Below are 26,942 nucleotides of genomic sequence, written 5' to 3'. Positions count from 1 at the left end.
AGGTCACAAGGAAAACCACTGCCCCAACAACTGGAGAGAGAGAAAATCGGAGTGACAGTGACTCCCAGCTGACCAGAGCAGAAACGTCTGCAGAACGTGGAGGTAGAACCAAAGTAAGAGATCCTAAACTGTAATTGACAAATTGCTGGAGGATCCATGTGAACAAATCAGAGAGTGAAAAACGATGGCCCACAGTAACTGTAGCCTAACCATGGTCTGGGAACTGTCTAAGCATGTTATATCTATCAGGTTACTTACGTCTCGCAACTTACAAGAAGCCCATGTTACAGATAGAAAAACTGAGGCACAGGGAAGTTCAGTAAGTGGCTTGGCTAGTAAATGTCAGAGCCAGGATTTAAATCCTGGTGAACTGCCTCCAGAGCCCACATTCTTAATGATTACTCTACATTTGCCTCATAACAGTTACCACAGTAGCCTCTTCGGCAAGGTCACACAAGCCAAGCATATGTCAGGTGACACTGACAGACGCTGGGAAAACCTAGGACAAGGGGACATTTACTCTCTACAAGAAGCACTCATTAACTCTCACCATTAGGGACTACTCTTCCCCGGGACCCTAACCCAGTGCTTCTACAACATCTCCCCATCTCACTGCTGCCACAATTAATAAGGTGTATTCTCACTTCATGAAGGCCACCATAAAGTGTCTCTATGTCAAATTTTCTTCTAATTTCATTCTTTAAGGCTCATCATGCTTTGTGCTAAGTACTATATCCCTCCCAGGACAACTAGAGCCTAAAATATTGTCATCAGTGATGAATATGTGTTCTCCAGGTAAGGTGTATTGCTAGTAATTAAACAGTATTAATTCCATCAGCTTTGATTTATTCTGCTCTCTCAGTAATGAAGCTCAGTATTCTATTTTCTCTCTGCCTAGCACTGAGCAATAGAATTGGTGTTTAAGGATTATCATATAAATCTACTTTTTGGTCAGCCAGTGTTGGGGAATTTTTTCAATATATTACAAATGTATTCATTATTCCCTCGTTCATAAAAATAATTAAAAGCTACGGCCGAACACAAATTCCCAGAGCACAAAAGACTGACTGGCAGGCCACTGCCAAATACCAAGGTTGCCAGCTTCTTAGTTTACGGGTTTCTTAATGAGAACTCGTACCTTCTCATTCAATAAAGGGCTTAGGTGGACATTTCGTGCTGGTGTTCACAGGAGTTATAAAACTAAAGCCCTACATATCAAAATGAAAATGGGCTTCTGTTATTTTCTTTATGTTCTTAGCAATTCAGAAATAACTTACCCTAAAATAAAAACTACCCCCCCCCTCAAAAAAATCCCACAATTCTCTAGAAGTGATGCCCAGGATGTTATAAACATGTGTTCACATTCTCTTAAAATAAAAATAAAAATAAATAAATAAATAAATAAATAAAAATAAAGCAAGGAAGGAAGGTAGAGAGAAAGAAATACAAGTAGATCCAATCCATCATTGTGATATCCAAGTTCTCCTCAGATAAAACAGACATAAAACATGTACTTTACAAGCCTCAGATGACCTTCAAGACATCTGAGTACAGTATCTATGGATTTTTAAGTATAATTAACAACTCCTGTTTTTCCATTTAAAGAATCCGAGTTCTGTTTCCTTGACAGGCAAAAGCCAATCAATCCTGTTTTCAAATGCTAATACAAGCAATTACAAATAACATTAATTAAAATACTACAGGAGCTGTTAGATTTTGGGTGGTGGAGATTTTTTTCTTCACCTAAACTCATCACGATTCTAATTTGCAGGATGAATTGAGGAAGCACCCTTGGTTGGATCGTTTCTGGCCCTTGAAACCCAGCAGAGAGCTGCAGAAAGCCACTGCTCTGTGAGGAATCCCAGGCATGCTGCAGCGACGGTACTTATTTCACCTGGTAGACCAAATGTGACAGATCATTTTATTTACAGCGCGAATATTAATTTTCTGGTTTTGGTAACGAAAATACAGTGCTCATTTGTATTGTTGTAAAACTTGTAAATATGCCCTGTAGGATAAATAATATTCAAAACAACATCCTAATTAAAAGGAAAACTCAGTTGTCTTGCAAGATAATATAAGGAGGGCACATAAATTGTAAATAAGATACATGGTAAAAATGAAAAAGACAGGCTGGATAGGAGAGGAATGAAATAAGATTTGGAAATGTGCTTTTTAAATGAACACAAATTGTGAGATAATGTCTCATTGAACAATAAAAATAACAAAACAGTGGCAAAGATGTAATAGAATTTCCTATGTAACCATTTTAATCTTAATATAATTTTCCCCAGTGCATCTACGTTTATTGAACTACTACGACCATTTCTTTCTCACTCTGTCCAAAGTTACCAAGACAGTGTTCTTTGCTGTAAATAATTCCCTGATTATGAACATGAAAACGATCTAGAAATTGACCACAGTGTTTTTTAAAAACGACATAGCGTCTGCTCAGGGCCAAAGGCCTTATGGGAATGGCAAAGTATGGGAATGGCAAAAGTTTCCTCAGGGAAACAGAATGAGAACACAGAAAAACACTTTCCCACTTCCTCCTGCATAAGGCAACGCCACACCTATGTTGTTGTTGTTTTTCCTTAATTCAGAAGAAGGAGAAAAGACTTCTATGGCACCTGGACCTACAGTGTGATGGACAGAGCACCGAGCTGATGCCAAAGAAGTTCTGGGTTCGGGAAACAAGTACCAACAACATGACTTGAGGAAAATTCACATCAGTGCATCCTCAGTTTCTCAGTCCACAAAATGGGGGTGATAATACTTACCTCTTAGCTTCAAGCATGATACACAAATGAATGTTGAGTAAATACTGCTCAAATATGGAGGTGAGGGTCCAAATTCGATATATGTGAAAGATTTGCTGGTGTGGACACATTATGTCCAGAGAAAGCCCTACATCTACTACTGATCCCAACTGATGAAGCTCAGTAGACTGTCCAACTCCAATCCAACCCTATACAATATACATCTCAGACGTGTATAGACGTCTTATACTCATGTAAGTCATTCAATCCATGTATATATTTCCTGGGTGTCATCAATGTTCTTACAGATCTTCAACTTTAAAAAAATACCCAAAAGTAGAGGCCATGTCCTGCTTATTATTTTGCCTTTCATTTGGTGTCACCCTAGAGTAGGAATTCTGTTTCCGCTAAACATCAACTCAAATACTTTTTCTTCCATTCACAGTCTAATTTGTTTTATTAATTTATTATTTTTCAAAAATAATTCATCAGGCAAGAGAAAGATATACTTGTTCATGCATAAAGAAAATATGTGCCAAATACATCAATAAATCCATTTTATTAAGTATGTCATCAATTAATTCCTTTGTTGAATAGAACACATAACTATAAATTGTGCCTAACTTTAATTTTGATTTTTTATACTAGATTAAACAGTAGAAAAATTTTGGACCACATGAAAATGGATCTACAAAGCAAATAATAGCTGACATAACCAGAAAAACTAGGCTCATAAACAAATATTCTTATACTAAATGGTCCTGCTGTTGGAGCTGCAAATCATGAGCATACTATCTTTACAAATTTTGCATTATTTTTTTCTAGAAAAATCCTAAGGATTTAAATTGAAGTTTTTAAGTCTATCTGATTTCTTAATATAAAAATCAATTTCAGAGGTTTTCTACTCTGTTTTTTTTTTAAGCCTCATTGATCCAAATGCAAATAGAGTAAAGGCCATCATTAAATACATCCCCAGGCATTCCATATTCAGACTTCATAATCACGGATCAGCTGGTAGGAGATGATTACAAAAGCAATTTGAGATTGTCTAAAGGATAACCAAAGCAGACTTCTTTTCCAAAACCAGAGGCCTCTTCTCCAGGAGATGTGGGCCAGCCATCTTTTATGGATGGTCCTCTAGTCCATTGTTTTGGATGAGCTTGGCATATTCCTTAGCCGATGTGTAAGGCACTCGAGGTCTAGCAGGATCCTCAAAATCAACGTGGAAGAGACCAAACCGGCTGTTGTACCCTTGGATCCACTCAAAATTATCCAGAAGAGACCACAGACAATATATTTTGCAATTGACTTTATCAAGCTGGATAGCTAATTTTAAAAAAAAATGAGAGAAAATAAAAGAAAAAAAAGGAGGAAAATTATCATCTCTGGGAAGTTTTCTTGTGAACATACACAATTGCTGACAATTAGTGTGGGTATCTTTCTCTTGCAGAGGATCGCAGAAAAAACCTTTCAATGCTCTTTTCCAATTCTCTTTCAACCAAGTAGGGCTTCCATTCAAGAAGTTAAATTACATATCATTCTAATTCTTTGGTTATTCATTCATTTTGATGTATGTTTTATTCATCCATTCATTTACTCAATAAATATCTTTTTCAATATCTACTACTTTTCAGACACAAAGAAACACATACACAGTTTCACCTTAGTCCCTAGAATTATATTTATTCATTAAAGACACTGCTCAGCTCTCACTCTCTGCAGATGATGTGATACTCTATGTGGAAAACCCAAAAGACTCCACCCAAAAATTGCTAGATCTCATACAGGAATTCAGCAAAGTCGCAGGATATAAAATCAATGCACAAATCAGTTGCATTTCTATACACTAACAATGAGACAGAAGAAAGAAAAATTAAGGAATCTATCCCATTTACAATTGCACCAAAAACCATAAGATACCTAGGGATAAACTCACCAAAGAGGTAAATGATCTGTACTCTGAAAACTACAGAACACTTATGAAAGAAATTGAGGAAGACACAAAGAAATGGAAAAACATTCCATGCTCATGGATTGGAAGAACAAATATTGTTAAAATGTCTACGTTACCTAGAGCAATCTATATATTCAATGCAACTCCTATCAAAAACCCATCAACTTTTTTGCAGAGCTGGAACAAATAATCCTAAAATTTGTATGGAAAGGCCCCAAATAGCCAGAGGAATGTTGAAAAGGAAAACCAAAGCTGGTGGCATCACAATTCTGGATTTCAAGCGCTATTACAAAGCTGTAATCATCAAGACAGTATGGTACTAGCACAAAAACAGACACATAGATCAATGGAACATAACAGAGAACCCAGAAACGGACCCTCAACTCTATGGTCAGCTAATCTTCAACAAAACAGGAAAGAATATCCAATGGAGAAAAGACAGTCTCTTCAACAAATGGTGCTGGAAAAATTAGACATATGCAGAAGAATGAAACCAAACCATTTTCTTACACCATACGAGAAAAGAAACTCAAAATAGATGAAAGACCTAAGTGTGAGACAGGAATCCATCAAAATCTTAGAGGAGAACATAGGCGGCAAACTCTATGACCTCGGCCACAGCAAATTCTTGCCAAACACGTCTCCAAAGGCAAGGGAAACAAAAGCAAAAAGGAACTATGGGGACTTCATCAGGATAAAAGGCTTTTGAACAGCAAAGGAAACAGCCCACAAATCCAGAAGACCACCTACAGAAAGATATTCATAAATGTCTTATCAGATAAAGAGCTAGTATCCAAGATTTACAAAGAACTTATCCAACTCAACACCCAAAAAACAAATAATCCAGCAAGAAATGGGCAGAAGACAGGAATAGACATTTCTCCAAAGAAGACATAAAAATGGCCAACAGACACATAGAAAAATGCTCAGTGTCACTCAGCATCAGGGAAATACAAATCAAAACCACAATGAGATACCACCTTACACCAGTCAGAACGGATAAAATTAACAAGTCAGGAAACAACAAACGTTGACCAGGATGCAGAGAAAGGGGAACCCTCTTACACTGCTGGTGGAAATGCAAGCTGGTGCTGCCACTCCGGAAAACAGCATGGAGGTTCCTTGAAAAGTAAAAAATAGAGCTACCCTATGACCCAGAAATTGCTACTAGGTATTTACCCCAAAGATACAGATGTAGTGAAAAGAAGGGGCACATGCACCCCAGTGTTCATAGCAGCAATGTCCACAACAGCCAAATTATAGAAAGAGCCCAGATGTCCATCGACAGGTGAAAAGATAAAGAAGAGGTGGGGTGTGTGTGTGTGTGTGTGTGTGTGTGTGTGTGTGTATGTAATGGAATATTACTCAGCCACCAAAAAATGAAATCTTATCATTTGCAATGACGTGGACGAAACTAGAGGGTATTGTGCTAAGAGAAATAAGTCAGAGTAAGACAATTAATTATCATATGATTTCACTCATATGTGGAATTTAAGAAACAAAACAGAGGACCATAGGGGAAGGGAGGGAAAAATAAAATAAGACAAAAGCAGAGAGGGAGACAAACCATAAAAGACTCTTAACTATAGGAAACACAATGAGGGTTGCTGGAGGGGGAGTGGGTGGCAGCTGGGGTAACTGGGTGATGGGCATTAAGGAGGGCACGTGATGTAATGAGCACTGGGTGCTATATGCAACTGATGAAACACTGAACTCTACCTTTGAAATTAATAATACACTGTATGTTAAGTAACTGAATTTAAATAAAATAAATTTTAATAAATAAATAATAAAATATTCTTTTAAAAAAAGAAAAGAAAAGACACTGTTCAGCTTCTAAGTGCAACCTCCAGATAATCCAGAAAGTCCACCTGTAAGTTGGAAGAGGTGATAATAATAGGGCTGAGGCAGCCCCAGCTATTACCTTGTGTCCCTGTGACCAAACTGAGACATGTATTCTAATTCCAGAAATAGGACCCTAAAGTGAAAAGGATCAACACACAGCTCTGGTTGTATGTAGACTGAGTAGGCACAAAAATGTTATGGCATCCCCTCTGCCCAATATCTAAACTCAGAGTGGTGTTTAAACCCTCTAAGAGCCAAAGCAATGGGCCATCTTTCCACCAAATACACATATGCACATATACAATATTCTATATGATTTCCTTTGTGGACACCCCAAAGCCCATCCATGGACGCCCACAGTAAGATGTCAAAATGTGGAGAATTTTCTAAGTAGTTTTACACTGATTTCTATCATGTTAGTCAGGGAATTTAACTCATTTTTTAGTATTTTAATAATTTTAATAAATGTTGAGTATTAATATTTAGTAATTAGCATTTTAATTTAATATTTCAAGTTTGGCAAAAACAAAACAAAACAAAACTCTGGTGTTGCATGAATTGTTGCACTGAACATTTCTTTGAAAACCAGAATAAATAAATTCTATATATGGGATGCACTGATATCTATTTCCCAATGGAGAAATTAAATTAAAAGGCACGTTTCCTTTACAAGATAGACATATTCCTAAATAAGTTGGGTGAAAATGAACATTCATATGTTACACCAAATTTTAACAATATTAGGTTTCAACCAAAATGACTCTTTTAGCATTAGCAAAGCAAGATCCACTCTACCTTTTTCTTTGTAAGTCTGTATTTTTGGGGTCTCTTAGAGGAACTATAGCCATAAACTACAACACATGTGTACATTCTGAATCACCTTGGAATTTTTTTTTTTTTTTTTTGACTATGGATACTCCATAGACAAAAGGTTCCTGAGCAGTTAACTGATGCCTAATCCCTCGACCTTTGTGCATGGATGCAAACTACTGAAGAGAGTATTCATAGAGAGTGCCTTATGAATGGCCTCGAGACAGGAATTAAGCCAAGGTAGACTGGCTCTTTTTAAATAAAGTATGGTTGGAAAAGGAAATATGTAACATTCAAGCACATCAAGTTTTGAAGGAATTAAAACACGTATATATACTCCTCCTTCTACTTGTCCACATTGCCATCTGTGTCTCTTCCCCTGTCAACCACAACTGCAAAATACTAATTTTTCTAAAAATAATTTTATAACTAATTTAAGTTCTACATGTCATATATTTAAGAATTAAAATAACCAAAACCAAGTACCAGGCCAGAAAACAACCATCTCCTTTGACTGCCTTAGAATCCAGTCTAGGGACCTGTGAGAATCTGCTTAGCTTTTTTTCTCGTTTGCAGAACTACTGCCCAACATGAAAGCCTGCCGGGGAGAAAGCCAGACAGCTTCTGCAAACATGCACAGTCCCATGGAACATGCACAAAGCATTGATTCACATGCTCAACCAGGGGATAAAAACGATGCCTCTCCTGCTTGCAAGGGAACAAAAGGGAAACGCTGACGAGTCCATTGTTAACTGCCAGGAGTTCAGCGGCAGGTACTAAACTGGCCCAGTGACCCTGGTGGGTGTCTCTGCATTTTCACTGCAGAAACATTCAAATAGAGAATTGCGTGGCTAGGGCTGAGGAGCTGGCCTGCTGGAATCCTTCTCATCCTGCTACCACAGGGAAAAATGACAAAACCATGCTAGAGCCTCTCCTCTTCCAATCTCCTCAAGAACAGAAAGAGACCATCATCCTATTTCTTGTCAGCGTGATTTATGAGGTCCCAGATCTGAGTAGGGAAAAATCACTTCTGTGAGTTCACTTTCTTTCTTGAACCAGAGTTGCAAGCAAAGTAAACATAGACTGACAGGGACTATGGATGGGTACACAACATACTGGGATAAAAATGGCAAACATACAGAACCAGAGTTTGGTTTGGACTCAAAGGCCAGTGGAAAAGCCCTCACAGCAGGTTGCATATAAAGATGCAAGGAGAAAAATGTCTAAGACTTGCTAATATATTAAAGTCTTAGTCAGGCTGTTCTAATTAGAAGATCCCTGTGCCAGTGTTGTACTAAACACATGAGTGTGCACACACACATACACGCACACACAGAGAGTGCCCAGTTTTAGCCAAACTGAGAAGGTTGAGGGAATCGTCTTTCATCAGACCACCCCCATTTCTGACAAAACTACAAGTTCAAGGGGTTCCCCAAACCACCCTCAGTTTCAGTAATTTGCTAGAAGAACTCATAGAACTCTCTGAAACCTGCTATACTCACAGTTGTGGCTTATTATGGCAAGGGATACAAGTTAACATCAGCCAAAGGAAAAGATACTAGGTCAGAGATGGAGGGGCTCCAAACATGAAGCTTCCATCATTCCCTCCCCTAGGAGTTCTGGTCCTGTGGACATGTGACAATATGCACAGAGCACTGCCAAGCAGAGAAGCTCACCTGAGCTTCAGTGTCCAGAGTTTTTACTGTGACTTCATTACACTGGCATGATTAATTAATTGGTTGTCCATGTGGATAAACTCAGACTCCAGGTCAAGTGATACCATGTTACCCAAAACCCCACCTTCAGTCATATTGTTGGTCTTCCTGATGTTACTAGCCCCCACCCTCAAAAAGAACGTTCTGTCATGTATGACACAGATTTCCTCCCCAAAAGCTGAGGGCAAAGGCCAAACCGTTACTTGGACAACACCCCATTCTTTAGTACACACACACATGCACACACACACACCTATTTTAGAAGCTCATTATTTCATGATACTGTGCAGAATCTTCTCAAATTACTCGTTTATGAAGTGCCGTGATTATGCCTGTGTTTGTCACATTACACAAGGCTAAAAATTGGGCACTCAGCTTTAGTGGGATTTATTTCCCAACAGCTTATAAACAGAGATAGCCTTTGTTTTCAAGATTACCTAGGACTGTATAAGACATCCATGAATGTAGCACAACTGTTCAGCTAAGAAACAAACGACTCATCCACAGACTGAAGCTGCCGTGGTGAGAACCAGTGGAAAGGTTCCAGACAGTACTAAAGGCAGCAGCCTCACAGAAGAAAAATGACAGAGAGAAAGCCCCAGGAAGGAGTGAGAAGAAAAAACAGAAGCATCTAGATATCCGTGTCCTGGTAATGGCAGATGACATTATTTGAGCAAGCCCTCCTAATGAAAACAAGTAAGCATGCTGCATAGAATTTTAAAAGCAAATCTTCAAAACAATGGAAAGCTGACAATTTCATGGGGAATTACCAGGCCAAAGCAGAACGAAGAAATGAAGATTGATGGGCATGGCAGCTACTTCCACCTCATGGAGTTCTCCAATCTTAGGAAATCAGATTCTTTTCCTATTTCCTGGGGTGAGGTTAAGTGTCAAAGCCCAGAGATACACAGCAGGAAATCTGAGACCCCACACAGAGAAAACTAAGATCCCCAAAGACTACTCCCTCAGGGGAAGGGTGAGCCAGAAGTAAAGCAGTCACTGGAAAGTCCCAAGTCATCTGGGTTCGGAAAACGTCTGGATCTTGGATAGAGGTGATCCCACAGTGGGATCACCCAAGTGCCTGGAAGATGCACATTCACATACTTTCTGAAAGGAGATACCTATATTCGAAACCTTCGACTATCATCACAAACATTTTTAAGTGTACTCATCAGCACATAAATATAACCAGAAAGACATGGGAAAACAATGGCAATTAGAAAATCAGCAAAATCAACACACAACAGAAACAAACCCACAAAGAGCTCAGTTATTAGAACTATCAGACAGACTATAAAATATCCATGTCACTATGTGTTTTTTTGGTTGTTGTTGTTGTTGTTTTAAGATCTTATTTATTTATTTGACAGAGAGAGAGAGGCAGCGAAGAGAGGGAACACAAGCCAGGGGAGTGGGAGAGGGAGAAGCAGGCTTCCCGCTGAGCAGGAAACCCAATGTGGGGCTCGATCCCAGAACACTGGAATCATGACCTGAGCCAAAGGCAGATGCTTAACGACTGAGCCACCCAGGCACCCCATGTCACTATGTTTATATCACAGAGATAAACTTGAGATATCTTCAAAGTTTAGGAACCGATTAAAACTGACGTGGCAATTTGGGAAAGGAAACTAACACTTGGGTTTGAATCCAAGATGTAGCATTTACTAGCTGAAGGGGCCTCCCGTTTCTCATGAGTGCAATGTAGACACCAATATCTACTCCTAGGGCTACTGTAAAGATTAAATGGGATAGCATGGACCCCTACAAAATACCTCACCCATGTCGTTTTCCTCTCTGGCCACCTCTTAGGAAAATACGAATCCAAAGTAAAAATATATTTTGATGCACCCTCTCCCCACCAACCCAGATATTTTGATGAAGTCAAAACTGCGTTTCAATGAACATCTGGGACAATGTAAAAGGTGAAGAGGAGTCAGAAGGACAAACTTAAGTCTGAGATAGTGTAAGGACAAAGGGAAAGGCATAGACAGACTGTATAAATCTGAGGACAGGGCTCTTTACATCACTTAACAAACTCCTTTCTTTTCTCCAGGGTGACAGCTCACTGCCTGGCTTCCTGCCTCCCTGAGTCCAGTGAAGCAGTTTGGAGACCCCTGCAACACTGAGCTTCAGGTGTCCAAGCTCTCAGACTTGTGAGATGTGAGCTGAGCAGGTGCATCAGGCATTTACTTTGTGAGCAGCAAAGCCAATCCCAGGTATGGAAAACACTAATAGAGTGGGTCTGAGTCAAAATCCTTAAGTAGTATGTGGCTAAGTCAATGTCATAACAAGCCCAAAAGGCAGGATGCAAAACAAGCTCAGATTCCAAATGATTGAAATAGAATGGGAATAGATCAAAGACAAAGAAGTTGCAGAGCAGTCCTGGGGAGTGTCTGCAAAGGGTCATGGGGTATTTTCCATTTGCATTAACTTGTTGCTGAAAATGTGGTATATAGAAGAATCAGGCTGATGAACAGACATGGAACCAAAGCAAACATCAGTATGATTACTAATCCAGTAGGGCACTGTTTCTCCAAGTGTTGAATCTGACCCCCTGAACCACTTGGAATCACCTAGGGCATACCTAAAAAAAACAAAACAAAACAAAACAAAAAACCTATTAGCCCCACCCAAGACCTACTAAAATCAGAATATCTTGGGTCCTGTTATGAGCTAAATTATGTCCCCCCCAAAATCCATATGTTGAAGCCCCAGCCCCTAGTACCTCAGCATATGACCTTATTCGGACATAAAGTCTTCAAAGAGGTGGTTAAGTTAAAATGACGTTGTTAGTACGGGCCCTAATCCAATGGGACTGGTGTCCTTCTAAGAAGAGAGAAGTCACCAGAGATACGTGTGCACAGAAGAAAGACCAATGAGGACACAGTGAGAAACTGGTTATCTGAAAGCCAAAAAGAGCAACCTCAGGAGAACTCAAACTTGCTGACACCTCAATCTTAACACTTTCAGCTTCCAGAACTGCGAGAAAATAAATCACTGTTATTTAAGCCACCACGTCTATGGCATCTGAGAATTTCTGTGTTTAATAAACAACCTGAGTGATTGTTGTTATACTTAGCCAAGTTCGAGACTACTAAGCCTAGGATAAGCTCTAACAGCCCACTATAATGTTTTGAGCAGAGGCATCCCTCTTGAGGTTATAAATGTAAACAACTCCGTCAGTTCCTCAACACTCATAGCCGGAGAAGCCCTGCGCCAAGAGACATAGCAATGTGCAGGCCAGGCCACCCCACCTTTCAGAAATAGGGGACCACAGAGAGACTGGTGGGAATCCTACAAGCTCAGGAGTGCCAAATGCCTGTCATCCACTGCTTAATCAAAGCCTCATCTTACTCCAGTGGATCATGAGAAATCTTCCCAATTCACCATGTGTAACTGGCTGATTGGTAGCTCCCCTTAAAAATCTATCCTCCAAAACCTGTGAATGTGACCTTATTTGGGAAAAGGGACTTTGCAAATGCAGTTAATGATCTCGAGATGAGAGGGGCACCTGGCTGCCTCAGCCAGAAGAGCATGTGACTCTTGATCTCCAGGTCATGAGTTGGAGCATCGCGTTGAGTGCGGAGATTAGAGAAATAAATAAAACTTAAAAAACAAACAAGGGTCTCAGGATGAGATCATCCTGGATAATGGTGCATAATGACCAATGTCCTTAGAAGAGAAGAGAAGGGGAGAAGACACACAGCGAAGAAGGCAATGTGAAGACACGGGCAGAGATTGGAGTGATTTGTCTGGAAGCCAAAGAATGCCAAGACAGCCACCAGAAGCTGGTGGAAAGGCATGGCAGAGATTCTCTCTCAGAGCCTCCAGAAGGAACCAATCCTACTGGCACCTTAATTTTGGATTTCTGCCCTCCAGAACTGTGAGAGAACAAACTTCTGTTGTTTTAAGCCACCAAGTTTGTAGTGATTTGTTACAGCGCCCACAGATCATGCACCATACTCTTGTAGAGTAGTTGCTAACGGGGCTCCAAGTCCCAAATCACCCATCTGATTTTGCTGAGGGCTTGTGAGAATCATCTCTCAAGGCCAGTCAAAGGGAGAGAAATCCTTGCCGGAACACAATTTGAAGCAGATTCTCTGGCAATTGCCCCATACGCCGACCTTGCAAATGTGTTTCTCTGAGCTTGATTGAGTTGCACAGAACCCTACAATTGTGGACTGCTTTAGCTGGGTAAAAGTGCCTGAAGGGAACTGGCACACTGACTATCTTTCCCTTTCTTTGGAAAAAAATAAATAAAATAAAATAAAATAAAATAAAATAAAATAAAATAAAATAAAATAGAACAACATCAGGAAGATCTAAACATAGAAAATGCACAAAAAACCCCCACCCCAACTCCAGGTGAATATCAGTGGCTGGACAGCATCTGTGAAAATGCCCAGATAATCCCAACACAGGAGGCCCCGCCTGCACATGGGAACTCCTAGTAGCAAAACCTATGACTCTCTGAAGAGAGAGCCTGAAAAACAAAGGCTAAGTTTTGAATATTTTATAGGGAAATGCCAATTAAGCAGAAATAAGCTGTAAAGATTTCTTAATTATCTGTATTGTTCCTATTACTTATGTTAGATTTGGGAGGAAAAAACCTGCAAATAGCAAGCAGTTGAAAGGTATAAAAAATATATTTTTATTTAGTTATAAAGCGATCTGAGGATAGGTACACATTCAGTGTCACCTTCCATAATGTCTCCATCAGTATTACTTTCACAGTTACCTCTGTGAAGTAGAGAAGTTCTTATGAAAACCAAAGTTCTGAGCAAGTGAAATTCTCTTCTACGGGCACCTGGGTGGCTCAGTCAGTTAGGCGTCTGCCTTCAGCTCAGGTCATGATCCCAGGGTCCTGGGATGGAGCCCTGCATCTGGCTCCCTGCTCAGCGGGGAGCCTGCTTCTCCCTCTGCCTCCTCCCCCCACCACCAACTCGTTCTCTCTCTCTTTCTCTCAAATAAATAAAATCTTTAGGAAAGAAAGAAAGAAAGAAAGAAAGAAAGAAAGAAAGAAAGAAAGAAAGAAAGAAAGAAACTCTCTTCTACCAGAAAACTTTCCTTCCTTCCCCTTACCCCTCTTCCTTCCTCTCCTTCCAGACATCCTTTCCTGGACTTACTTTCCCCTTCTGTAAAATGGGGGCAACAGTATCTTTTTGCTAGGATTGTGGTATTAAATAAATTAATACATATAAAGCTCTATGAATAATGCCAAGTTTATAGTAAACACTCAACATATTCTACTTGTTGGTACAGTTGTTGTTGTTACTTCTCTCCGAGTCTGGAAGGGCGATGAATGAAACCTGCTTTATCTCTGCCTCCCATCTGGCTTCAAACAGCTTTCAGAGGGTGTAGAGTCAGCAAAAAATGCTCAGTGCAGAGAACCAGAGAAATCAGGGCATCAAGGGAAAGAGCAGCATCTGGGCCGGGGTTTGTACTCTGTGGGAAAGGGTCAGTTGTGGGTCACAAAAAATAAATCACTAAAGACAAGGAACTTAGGGGGAGGGTGCCGGGAACACCGGGTGCTGCTGAAGCCACCCTGCCTCGGCATGCTGGGAGGTGGGGACCACATGGCTCAGGGTTTCTGAGATCCTACGACAACAGCCACCCTACACTTATTAAATAAATATATATTGTGCTAGCAGTTGGGAATATAATAGAGAGCAAAATGAACAACCCCTCTTTTTGTAGAGCTTAACAGCACATGTGGAAGACATATCTTAATCCAATTACCACCCTGTGAGCCTTTAATTGCAATCTGTGAAGAGTATTATGGAAGAGTATTATGGAAGGAAAGACATGGAAACTGTGAGAAACTGTGAGAAAGAACAACATGTCAGCTCACATTTATTGGGCATTTAGGTACAGATTCAAGCATTTCGCCTACACATTAACTCATTTCCTCTTTCCCCTAAACCTACGAGAGAGATATTACCATTGTCCCCATTTTACAGATAAGGGAATTGATACACAGAGAGGTGAGGTAAGATTTGAAGAATTCATATAGCAAGTAAGTGAGAGAGTTGAAGTTGGAACCCAAGCAAGATGCATGCCGAGCCACAACACTCCACGGAGTCCTGACAAGGGCTGTGCTGGGAAGATCTAGCTCAGTCAGCAAGGGTGGGAGAGCAGGGGGAATGGTGCAGTTTCCTGGAGCAAACTAGAGCTGAGAGGTCAGCATTCGTTGGGGTTATCTACTGCCATCAGTCAGGGTTCTCTTGTAATTGTGAGTAACAGAACCTGACCTTGATTGATGAAGCATAAAAGGGTCAAGCTGGAGAAATAGGCTCAAACAAAGCTCACAGGACTAGTGCCCAAAAGCACAACACAGAAATGGTGGAGAAGAAACTTCCTTAACTGCTACTGATCCAATGGGCACTAAGTCCTATACCGCATTGCTGCCAAGACCCAACTTTCCTAGAAGCATAGCAGCCACTACTTCTGCACCAGAAGCTGGACCTTATAACCAGTCCTTCTCGAAAGCTGGATGCCCATGCTGCTCTCCTCACCAGCACACGAGGTTCTGCCTTCCTCAAGCTGTTCACTTTCAGATTATTTTCTCATGTGGACAAGTCTGATGGGCAGAGACTAGATCACATGTGTGTGCCCTTGCTCTGACAAAACCTGAGGAATGTCATTCTCTACCTTGGCTAGGCAAAACTCTTAAATCTGGACATTCCTCAAACGTAGCCAGGGTGTCCAACAAGTGCTAGGCAGCCAGAAAACATGACAGATGTCCACTTCACTAGATGAACAAAGACAAGAGCAACCCGAGAAAAATGAACCATGTATGTGAAAGATCAGAAGTTCACAGCATATTTAAGGAACTCCAAGAAGGTGGCTCAGTAGATCATAAAGACTTATCAATAATTCATAGAAATAGGGGCGCCTGGGTGGCGCAGTTGTTAAGCGTCTGCCTTTGGCTCAGGGCGTGATCCCGGCGTTATGGGATCGAGCCCCACATCAGGCTCCTCCGCTGGGAGCCTGCTTCTTCCTCTCCCACTCCCCATGCTTGTGTTCACTTTCTCGCTGGCTGTCTCTCTCTCTGTCAAATAAATAAATAAAATCTTTAAAAAATAATAATAATAATTCATAGAAATAGCAGAATGGTGGTTACCAAGGGCTGGGGCTGGGGGAAATGGGGAGAGGTTATTCAAAGGCCACAAACTTTTAGTTAAAAGATGAATAATTTGGGGGGATCTAATGTACTATATGGTATTTATAGTAAATAGTTTGATAATTATACTGTATTACGGACTTGAAAGTTGCTAAGAGAGTAGATTTTAAATCTCCTCAACACAAAAAAATAAATGGCTATAGGAGGTGGTGGAGGGTGTTAGCTAACGCTACAGGGGGAATCATTTCACAATATAAAAATGTATCAAATCAACACACTGTACACCTTAAACTTAAACAATGTCATATTTTAGTTATATCTCAAAAAAGCAGAAGGGGAAGGAAAAAAAAAAAGAATAGTGGAGAGAGAGCCATAAGGCCGGGGACATGCAGGTCCTTATAAAGATTTTAAGGATTTTGCTCTTTATCCCAACCACATTAAAAGTCATTGAGGGAGTTTAAGCAAGGGAGTGACTTTAGCTAATTTGCATTTTTAGAAGATTACTGTGACCTCTGTGGAGAATAAATTTGAGTGTAGCAAGAATGGAATCCAAGAGAGTATTTAGGCGTGATTGTAGTAAAGCATGAGGGAGATGATGGGAGCTTGGTCTGGGGTGGTGTAAGTGAAGACAAGAGAGAATCAGGCGGATTAAACAGATATTCAGATAAAATCAACTGGATTGAACAATTCACTGGAGATCAGTGGTGAAGGAGATAAGGTAGCAAAGATAACTCGATTTAATGGATATCATTATCAGTCTCTGAATTAGGGAATACTGGGCATAGATAAGTTTTGGAGGAAAGGCAAAGAAGATAATGAATCAAGCTTTGGTTATGATGACTTTAGGTTTCTTTTTTGATCTCCAAATGAAGAGTTGAAAAAGCTCAAAGTAGAGTCTGAGATGAAAATGTGAATTTTGGAGTCATCAAGTAGAAGAGACTTCTCCCCTTTCAGTCAAAATGACATTTAAACTTTAACATATCTATTCTTACACTAATGTTCAAATCAGCATTATTCACAATAGCCAAAAGATGGAATAACCCAAACGTCCATCACTGGATGAATGGTTAAACAAAATGTGCTATATTCCTACAATGGAATATTATTCAGTATTTAAAAAAGAATAAAGTTTTGAAACATTCTACAATGTGGATAAACCTTGAAGGCATTATGCTAAGTGAAATAAAGTAAACATGGAAGACACATATATTCCACTTATATAAGGTACCCAGAATGTCAAACTCACAAAGTAGAATAGTTACCAGGGATGGAGGGGAGGAGGCACTGGGGAATTATTGTTTAATGGGCACAGTTTCAGTTTGGGAAGATGAAAATGTTCTAGAGATGGGTGCAGGTGATGGCTGTACAACATGAATGTACTAGGTGCCACTCACCTGTACACCTGAAAATGGTTAAAATGGTACATTTTATTTTTATGCATTTTAGTTTTGCAATTTCAAAAAACTGATTTTAAATCAATTTAAATAAATACAATTTAACACGTATAAAATAGAACTCTTGATTTTTAACCCATTCCTCAAAACTGCCCCCACCCACCCAGCTTTTCTAATCCTAGCAAATGGCACTATCTATCTAATTCTTGACACCAAGCACCTGGAGGTCATGCTTGATTCTCCCTTCGCTGTATTCTCTCCCACTGCCAATCTGTAACTGGCTCTGCCTCCATCCACCTCTCTATCCCTCTACACTACCACAGTAGCATCCTTACTGGTCACCTGCCACAACTCTTACACACAACATAGCCCAGAAAGTGTAAATTGTTGAAAAACCAATTTAACTTATTTCCTTCCCTGCTTAACTCCTCCACTCAATGGTTTCCTATCTTACTTAGTGCAGAATTTGACATCCTTATATGACCTTTAAGGCTCTGTATGATCTGGCCTCTGCCTAGCTCCCCTTTGCCTACTCCCTGCTGTCTTCTACCTTCACTGTCCAGACACACTGGGTTTCTTTGTCTTCTTAAAATGTGCTGAGCTCTTTTCCATTTCATGATCTTTACCCTGACTTTCATTCTGCCTGTATCACTCCTCTAGGTCCTCACTTCATGGCTTTTTATTATAAATAGGTCTTAATTTAAATTCATCTCCATAAGGTATCTTTTCTGATGCCCCAACTTAAAGTTTTATTCCCAACTACTCCATTCTCTCTCATATTATCCTGTACTGTTTTCTCTGTGGCCTTTATCATTAAGTGAAAATGTCTTCTTCATGTATTTATTTATTTGTTATTGTTTATCTTCCCCAGAAGGCTGAAAATCCCATGAGAAAAAGGGACATCTGTCTATTGTCTTCAATATGCCCAATCCTGAGAACAGTACTTAGCACAGAGTAGACGCTAAATAAACACTTGTTAAAGGAATGAAGAAGAGAGGGAGGGAACAAGATATGGAAGGAAGAGAGGAGAGAAGGAAGGAATGAACAAACAAATGAACAAATGAAAGAAAAAAGGAATCATCTTAATATTATCTTAATAAGACACTGGTCTCAGCATTATCATCTGGATATTAGGATCATAGCATCTTCAGGCTGAACAACCAAGACTTCAATGGGTATTGATTCCAAATCCACACCCAACACCTGAATCCCTCTTACTATACTGTTGTCTGTCCCTATCCAGCCTCTGCTTCCAGTCCCAACCTGGTGATTCTAAGTCTCCATCCATTCAGACCTGAGATTCCTCATCACTTTCCATCAGCCTCTTACTCTCTGAATTCTCCAAAAGCTTCTCCACTGTCTCAGCTGCTGCTACCACACTTCACCTCTGATTCCTAATATTTCTCAAAGAACTCTTTCTTTGGCCCTTGGTTGTATGTCTGGTATAGTCCCCTGGAGTATTTTCTCTTCTTCAGAACTCTGGGAGCTCTCAACCCTCTTGAGCAATGTCACTCCACTCTCCTGGACACAGTATGAGCTTAAATGGCGGCTCTTGGTCCCAGAAATCCCCTAGGGTACCAGAGTAGAGCCCTAGGAGAAAATATCTCCCATCTTATTACCTTATCTGCGTAGGCCTGAGGTTTTGCTCTGAAACTGATTTAGGGCTTTAGAACTATAATTTGTCAAACCAAATCCTGAATATATAGACTGATATTAATACTTCCTTCTTAGCTTCTTTCTTTCATTCCTCCCTTACGACCACAAAACACTTTACTAAGCATCTACTAAATGCAAGTTATTGTTTTAGGCAGAGTGATTCTCACAGAGGAGAGGAAAATCTGATGCAGACTTTACCCTCAAGGTCAAGTATCTTCACAAGGATCTTACCCTGTTGAAGGGTAGGTGTTTAATAGAATATTGCTTAAATGAATGAATGCTACAAATGGATATAGAATGCTGAATATAACATTACCAATATAAGAACAGAGAAAAGGTAGTTCTCAAGAAGGCAAGATTATCTTCTCAGCCACAGTAACAAAATTCAACTACAAATTCGTCTTGTCCAAATAAAGAGAAAGAATTATCTTCTAATCTGATCAACTCACTGCTCATTTTGCACTGTAGAATATTTTTGTGTGATCACAAGGACCATGTCTCTTATCAGTTACTGGAAATCCTATACATATATAATAAATGTTGAATAAATTATATTAAACGCCCCTTAAAAAGCCATTTTCAGAGGAGTCAATGCCACCTTTTGCTAATGACAAAAGCAAAGGAAGTAAACATTAGCATTATCCTCACCACAATAACACCACAAAATCACTTCGAGTGTTTGCATACAATGACCACTATAATGGCCTAGAGTCAGGAGATACAGGAAAGTGAGTAATAGCAAGTTGAGAAGAAAGAACAATGGCATCTCTTTAAAATGCTACTGTGTAAGTTTTCATATTGCTGGCACCAAGTTCAAGCCCAGGTGGGGACACCTCACCCAGACTGCCTGTCCTGGCCTATTGTATAAGTCTTGCTAGTCTGCTTTTTAAGGACAAGGAAGGACACTGCTTGGTGATGTGGCCACAAGCTGTTCAGGGAAGAGACTTTGCTCAGCACATTTCCACTACTGAGCAAGGCTGGGCTCGTTTCAGAGAGCCACATAAAATAAATAATCATGCAAAAGCAGATTCGTTGTGATAGGGCTCTGACAGCTGCTCTGAGAGGTGGATCCTTGCAAGCCCATCTTTCAACAATGAACTGACCCAAAGATCCAGGAAAGCTCCAGACAGGACCATATGGCCTGGAATAAAAACATATTTCAAACTCTGTTTATTATGCATATCTTTCAAAGGTTCACTACTCTGTGATGAAACATTGCACCTGCAAAGCTTTAATAAGCTTCCCAAGCAAGTACAATTATAAAATCACAGGCACCTGAAGAATTTGTCTTCTCTTACACTTAGCTATGCACTGCCCACCAATGACTGGTCTCATTCTTTTTAATTATATAGGTTTGCAGTATTTTGTAAGCTGCGATCAATACTTATTCAGAAAATAAAACTCCTTATAGACCTCAGTATGAGGGCCATGAAATATCTCTCCTCCTAAATTTTAGGGACTCCAACATTATTGCATATAGAACCTTCCAGTATGCCTGAAAGGAATAGCAGCAGCTCAATCATGCAGCCCTGCAAAGACAGGAGAGCATTTGACATGAATTTAGGCTGGGCTTCATTCATCAGCAATGGGAGAGGTGGAAGGGACATGAACAGTTTCCCTTCACAAGTGAGCTCTGTGACTCTACATCCGGTCCAAATATTTGAGCAGCACAGTCTGTTCATTATTCACTCAACAAATATTCACTGAGCAGCAATTATGTAGGCTATGTATAGACTCCAAGCTAGGTGTGGTGATTCAGTGATAAACAGAGTTTCTGCCCTCAGGAGTTGATGGTCTCATTGGGAAGACGGACTCAAAAAGAACTGATTTGGAAATATAAAAACACACGACAGGGACAAAAAATGGGGTGACTTAACTCTCTTGGGAAGCTGAGGTACAGCTTTCCAGGGAAACAGGCATTTGAATAAAAACTAGAAAGGTGATAATTCACTAGCTAGTTAAGTAAGAGAAGGTATGAGCCATATCGGTGTTGGAACTCTGCCCACATGTCAATTTTAATGGCCTGTCCCAAGGCCACAAGCATTGTGATACAGTCTGGGGCCATGAGTTCTGTTTCTATCCTTGCCTCTAATCAACTTATGCATTACCAAGACATGTGTCTCTGAGATTGTTCATATGATCCAGTGATGGGTATAGAACCGAAGATCTGTACAGGTCTACTGGCACTAGAATCTTTCTATGGTTCTCTCCAAACTAAGAGTCTACATGAAATCTGGACCTCTTTTATTTCTCTACCCTGAAACAGTGCACAGTGGTATATCTTGGGATTTAGAAGTAGATTTTACATAAGATAGCCTAATAATTATGCAGTATGATGGAGTGGCTGAGTCTTACTGCTGAGATCCTCTCTTACTCCCCTTGAACCTATGGTCTTGCATCAAAAGAGCCTTTGGATTGTATCATAGAAGGATTATATCAGACTCAGCCTTCAAGAATGGAGGACCAATAAAGGTAGATGAAATAAAGACTCTGACAATGAAATACATGTAGACCTAGAGACATATGAAAAAAGTGACTGTTGCTTCCTAAGGGTACTGATGATGCCATCAGTAATATTCAAGATGAGCTTTTCTTGACCACAGGTTGTTATCTGACAAGTGCGCTGAGGGAATAAAAGAGAGGAATGGAAGCGAGAGAGTGGGTGGGGGGAATAAAGGCGAGAGGAGGCAAAGAGGGAGAGAGGAGGTGGGAAGAAGGGAGGGAGAGGAGAAGGAAGGGAGGAAGGCAGAGAAACATTTACTTACTATAATCAACAGTGTCCCTAAACTGTTTTTATCTCTAGGCTCTCAACAATGAATCACAGTACAGTAAGTAGCCAGGGCATTATCTTTCAAGGCTTTTTAGATTCAAGAACAGCAGGGGATTACAAAGATGGCTCCTGATACTGCCAAGGCACACAGAAAAAGGGACAGCTGTGATATATTGCTAAGCACCATGTTGCTCACAACAACTCTTCAAGACTGATGTTGTTGGGGCGCCTGGGTGGCTCAGTCATTAAGCATCTGCCTTCGGCTCAGGGCGTGATCCCGGAGTCCTGGGATCGAGCCCCACATCGGGCTACCTGCTCTGCTGGGAGCCTGCTTCTTCCTCTCCCACTCTCCCTACTTGTGTTCCCTCTCTCGCTGGCTGTCTCTCTCTCGCTGGCTGTCTCTCTCTCTCTGTCAAATAAATAAATAAAATCTCTGGGGAAAAAAAAAAAAGACTGATGTTGTTATGTCCATTATATGGATAAAGAAAATAAAGTTTAGAGAAAGTTAAGTGTGTTCAAGGGGAGCAAGAGAACAGGTGAAAGAGAAAGGATGAAGACGCAGGAGTCAGCCTCCAAAGCCCATGCTCTTTCCAAAACCCTGTTTTGCCCTCTTCCTAAGTCATCTTCCTGACACCCCTGCTCAGGAGGTAGAGAATAGCCATTTTTGTCTCTGTCCTACCTATGCTTTGAAAGACTGTTGATCACAGCCATGTAGGTGGTCATAGCAGATGAAGTGTCAAAGGAATTCTGGACAGGTATCCTGACACTGAGCATGTCACTGACAGATGCAGGTCCAACCAGTGTCTCTTTTTATTTGACCTCACTGTCTGTCATATATCAGTTAGTCTTTTCTTGTTTGAGTATTAAAAAGACAAAAATATTCCTAAGAGGTGTCAGCAGAAAGAGAGAGTAGAGAATTGGAAACCTTTGTTTTACTATGAACTATAAGCAGAGAAAGCTATCATTCAGAGATAGATGGAATCAACAGATTTTTGTTTTTCCTCTGCTTATAGTAGAACTCTATATTTTTTGAACGCCATTGTTTTTCCTGATAAATATTGACTTTGAATTTTAATAAATCTACTCTTTTATGAGCTACTTCACTGAGGTTCAGAAGAGGTACAGACCACCTCTCCCACAAAATTTTTCATTGACAACCCCAAAGAACAACTTTATTGAATGAAAGATGGGGTGAATTTACTTCTATTTTGAAGCTAATAAGACAGCAGTAATCCACATTTACAGCATGTTTACTGGATACCAATCACTGTTTTAAGAGTTTTATATGCATATTTCATTTGCCCTTTGCAACAACAAGGTAGATTCTCTTATTATTCTCATCTTAAAGCAGAGAAAAATGAGACTTAGGGAGGCTGTGTCCAAGGTCAAACACATGATAGTACATCTCAAGTATGGTCTCCTTTGTAAACCTCTTGTAGAGTGGAGTGGATTAGTAACTTGGAAATGATTCTGGAAGGACAACTACATCATCTTACTTTTATTGGAAATTTTTATAATTTTATATTGAATATAATATTTATCCTTTCATTCAATCAACTTTTTTTTCCCCCAAGCCACCAAAAATACAGAAACAAGTAGGATGAGATAAAAATCCCAAAGGATTCCTCTGTCTTATAAAGAAAAAGATACATAAAAGAGTAGTTATGAAACAATGCAATCAGAAAAAATACTGCATGTCATGGGGGACAGAAGAGAAATTCCTGACTCAGCAAGGGTACTGGGGAAAGGAGACATCAGACCTTCTTTAGTGTGGATAATGCTAGAATAATCTTAAAGGGCAAATAGAAGATAATGAGGAAGAAAGGGCCAGGAAGCACAAGAAAAAGACAAGGGCATGTTCTGAGAACTATATCTAATTTGATATGACACAAATGTTGATAAAAGCAAAAGGGCAAGAGTAACCCTGAGGAAGTGTGTAAAAAGTGTGTAAAAAGGCATGTCATGGGAGACCTTCCTTGCCATATGCTAATAAATTGGAATTTGATGCTGAAGGCAAGGAGAAACTACTGGAGGTTTTAAGAAGGGGAGTAAGAAGATTGAGTTTTCATTTTAGAACAATCTTCTAGTAGACTGGAGACTGGAGTCAGGGAGGCCAGTCAGGAGGCTGACAGAGCCTTATATTTAAGGAAATTCCAGTAGGATAAGGAGGGACCAGATACTAGAGATATTAAGAATCAAATCCTGTAGCCAGCCAACTAATTGGGAGGAAGAGCTTAATAAGACTCCCATATTTATAGTTGTGTCTATTGTGTTAATAAGAGAGAATTCCATAGAAAGATCAGGTTCGGGGCATTAATAATGATAATGAACAAGGGACTTTACAGTTTACAGATGAAATTGACAGATATAATTTTATTAGTGCTTTAAACAGCCCTATGAGGGCTACCTCATCTCAGATGGGAGCCCTGAGTGGAGAGGTCAAGTGACTTGTTCAAGCTCCTACAAGTAGTAGAGGGAAGAACTAGAAATTAAACCCTTTCTAAATCTCATTTTCTTTCCACTCTATAATCTGACACATGGAATAATAGTAGCTGAATAATAATGATGATAAGTAATGTGTGTTGAACTCAGGTTCTCTTCCAAGAATTTTATATTTATCAACCCAGTGATTCCTCACCACAACCATGCCCAGTGGGCATTGTTGTCTCCATTTTACAGCTGAAGCAAGCAGGGCACAAAGAGATGGCGGCACTAAGCTGTATCCGCTGGGATATACCTGTCACCAATTTCCCTGTGCAGCGGATCCAAGTGCCATGACAAGCAGAACCACATAGCCATAAGTCAATGACTTGACCCCTTGCATTCTTCACCAGACATCAGGTTGCTTACAGAGCCTGTGGTCTGGGGGGAAAATCCAGACCCAGGTCCTCATTGTTTTAACTCATATATGAAAGAGGAGAACTATTCCCCCCACCCCAACCCTCATTCCTTGAGGCAAGGATATCCAGAACCTCTTTGCTGGGCTGCTAGTGTTGCCTTCTGAAAGCTAGAGCCAGGCTCTGTTGATCCAGTTTGAGTTTTCAATAGGGAGCCATTTTCCAACAGCATTAGTGTGCTGGGCTGGGCTGTCCTGGAGTGGAATAAACAACCTCAGGCTTGACTGCCCAATGCATCAGGCTGTGGAAACAGCCCTCCAGAGGACACTACTCACCAAAAGCCCATTAGCCAATTACTCAGAGCCCGTTTAGTAAATGAGCTCTTTCTGTGTACTAATTGGAGCCCTGTAAAAGTAAATTTGCAGTGAGAAGCTAGCTCTCTGTGGCCAGATTCCTATCTCCGGTGCACCTCAGAACCAGGGGTCCTGGATAGACTGGCGTAGTGGTACAGCCACAGGCTCTAAGCTCTGCTACTCACCAGTTATGCGGACAGACATCAGCAAGTTGTTCTGGCCTCGATTTCCTCATCTGCGAAATGAGGATTATAGGGCCTATTTCATGGGATTTTGGGGGCTCAGATGAAGTAATACACCTGTGCACATCAGAACTATTCAATAAATGTTATCTGGTATTGTTTATTGCCCTTACTTATTTATGTGGAATGAACCACCTTATTCCAAAGAATGTAATATAAAAAGGTGAGAGGAAGCAGTATAAATTTACTCAGGTTTGATTACTCAAGCTTGAGTAAATATATTTACTCAGGGTATCTATGATGTCTACTATACTCCTCATTTGGCAATTAAGATATAATTTATTATTAGTTTGCATTACTATGACCCTAAGTGACTTTTCATATACCTAAGCATTAATTACCTCATCAGTTCGATTTCATGCTCCTTGAAGACAAATTCCAGGTACCTACATGCCCCCCCCCCCGTACCATCCAAACATTAAGTAGATATTTGTTTATTATTGATGTCCTTGAGTAAATTGTCATTCCTGATGCAAATCAGCTGGAGTGAATATTGGTGAGTTATTACCTACGAATACTTAATTCTTCAAGATTGAAAGTCTCCAATGAATTTAATCTCTATTCATGATTTGGCATCAAATTAGACATACATACAGTCAAACCCATAGGGCAAAATAGTAATAAAATAAGCTAAGGCAAAAACTTACTCTACTCATGAATCATAGTTGTTTATTTTATGAGGACTTCATCACAAAGTTAAAGTAGATGAATACTAAAGCTTTCATGGTCTTAACTCCCCTGGAGCTGGGCAAGAATTAGCCTAAGAAGTAGAACAGACTCTAGAAACTAAATTGAAGCTCTGCCTAAATCAACTGTTATTGTCACTGAAGTTGTGCAAACTTGATCAAATAATCTTATTGTCTGCTAAATGTTAAGACTATTTTAGTATACAGGAAAATAATGTGCTTTGGTATCACTGAAACCACATTAACCCAGCAGCCATTTTATGGGTTTGAGTACCTGATGATGATTTATTAAAAAGTATAGTTTTCAAAGTAAATATTGGAAATAATAACTTTGTAATGTGGTAAAAGCCAACTCTGTTTAGTCTTTTTAAATTTCATCTTTAAAAGTATAAAAATGATATGTTAATTTGTTTAAAGGAAAAATAAGAAAAAAAATGTCACATCTTTTGTTAAGCATAGGTAACAGTTGAATGGGAAAGTCAGAACCATATACCTGCAGACTCATCATTCAAACAGACTTAGGTAAAGAGTTAACTTTGTATGAAAGAAAGAAAGAAAGAAAGAAAGAAAGAAAGAAAGAAAGAAAGAAAGAAAGAAAGAAAGAAAGAAAAGAAAACCCTGAAATAGCTTCCTTTTTTTTTTTTAGCATGGTCATTTTCCTGATTTCACAAGCAGAAGCAAATACAATGTGACTAGCTAATTCCCAGCTGCATAAAGATTTAAATCCATGTCTGAACACTGGACAATCAAATTATGTAGTAGTACAGTAACCAGAAATAAACTCAACACATAAATGCA

At 39.8% G+C, this 26,942-nt stretch overlaps 1 protein-coding gene across 4 annotated transcripts in view; it reads right to left on the bottom strand.

Moving 5' to 3' along the window:
* The window catches only part of LOC113266744 (cytosolic beta-glucosidase), a 647,115-nt gene that overhangs the window by 536,204 nt on the left and 83,969 nt on the right, over nucleotides 1-26,942 (bottom strand). The window contains exon 5 of one of the 4 annotated variants that reach the window (XM_026514522.4): nucleotides 3,187-4,085. The exons of the other annotated variants lie outside the window; for them this stretch is intronic. Within the exon in view, the coding sequence (XP_026370307.1) occupies nucleotides 3,883-4,085 (203 nt within the window). The 3' untranslated portion in view covers nucleotides 3,187-3,882. Of the gene's footprint in view, nucleotides 1-3,186; nucleotides 4,086-26,942 lie in introns of those variants that run through there. 4 annotated transcript variants of the gene reach the window in all.

Source organism: Ursus arctos, unplaced genomic scaffold (assembly GCF_023065955.2).
Source record: "Ursus arctos isolate Adak ecotype North America unplaced genomic scaffold, UrsArc2.0 scaffold_9, whole genome shotgun sequence".
In the NCBI taxonomy this organism is placed as follows: Eukaryota; Metazoa; Chordata; class Mammalia; order Carnivora; family Ursidae; genus Ursus; species Ursus arctos.
The sequence above is the reverse complement of the archived record's forward strand: the minus strand, read 5'-3'. Positions and strand labels throughout refer to the sequence as shown.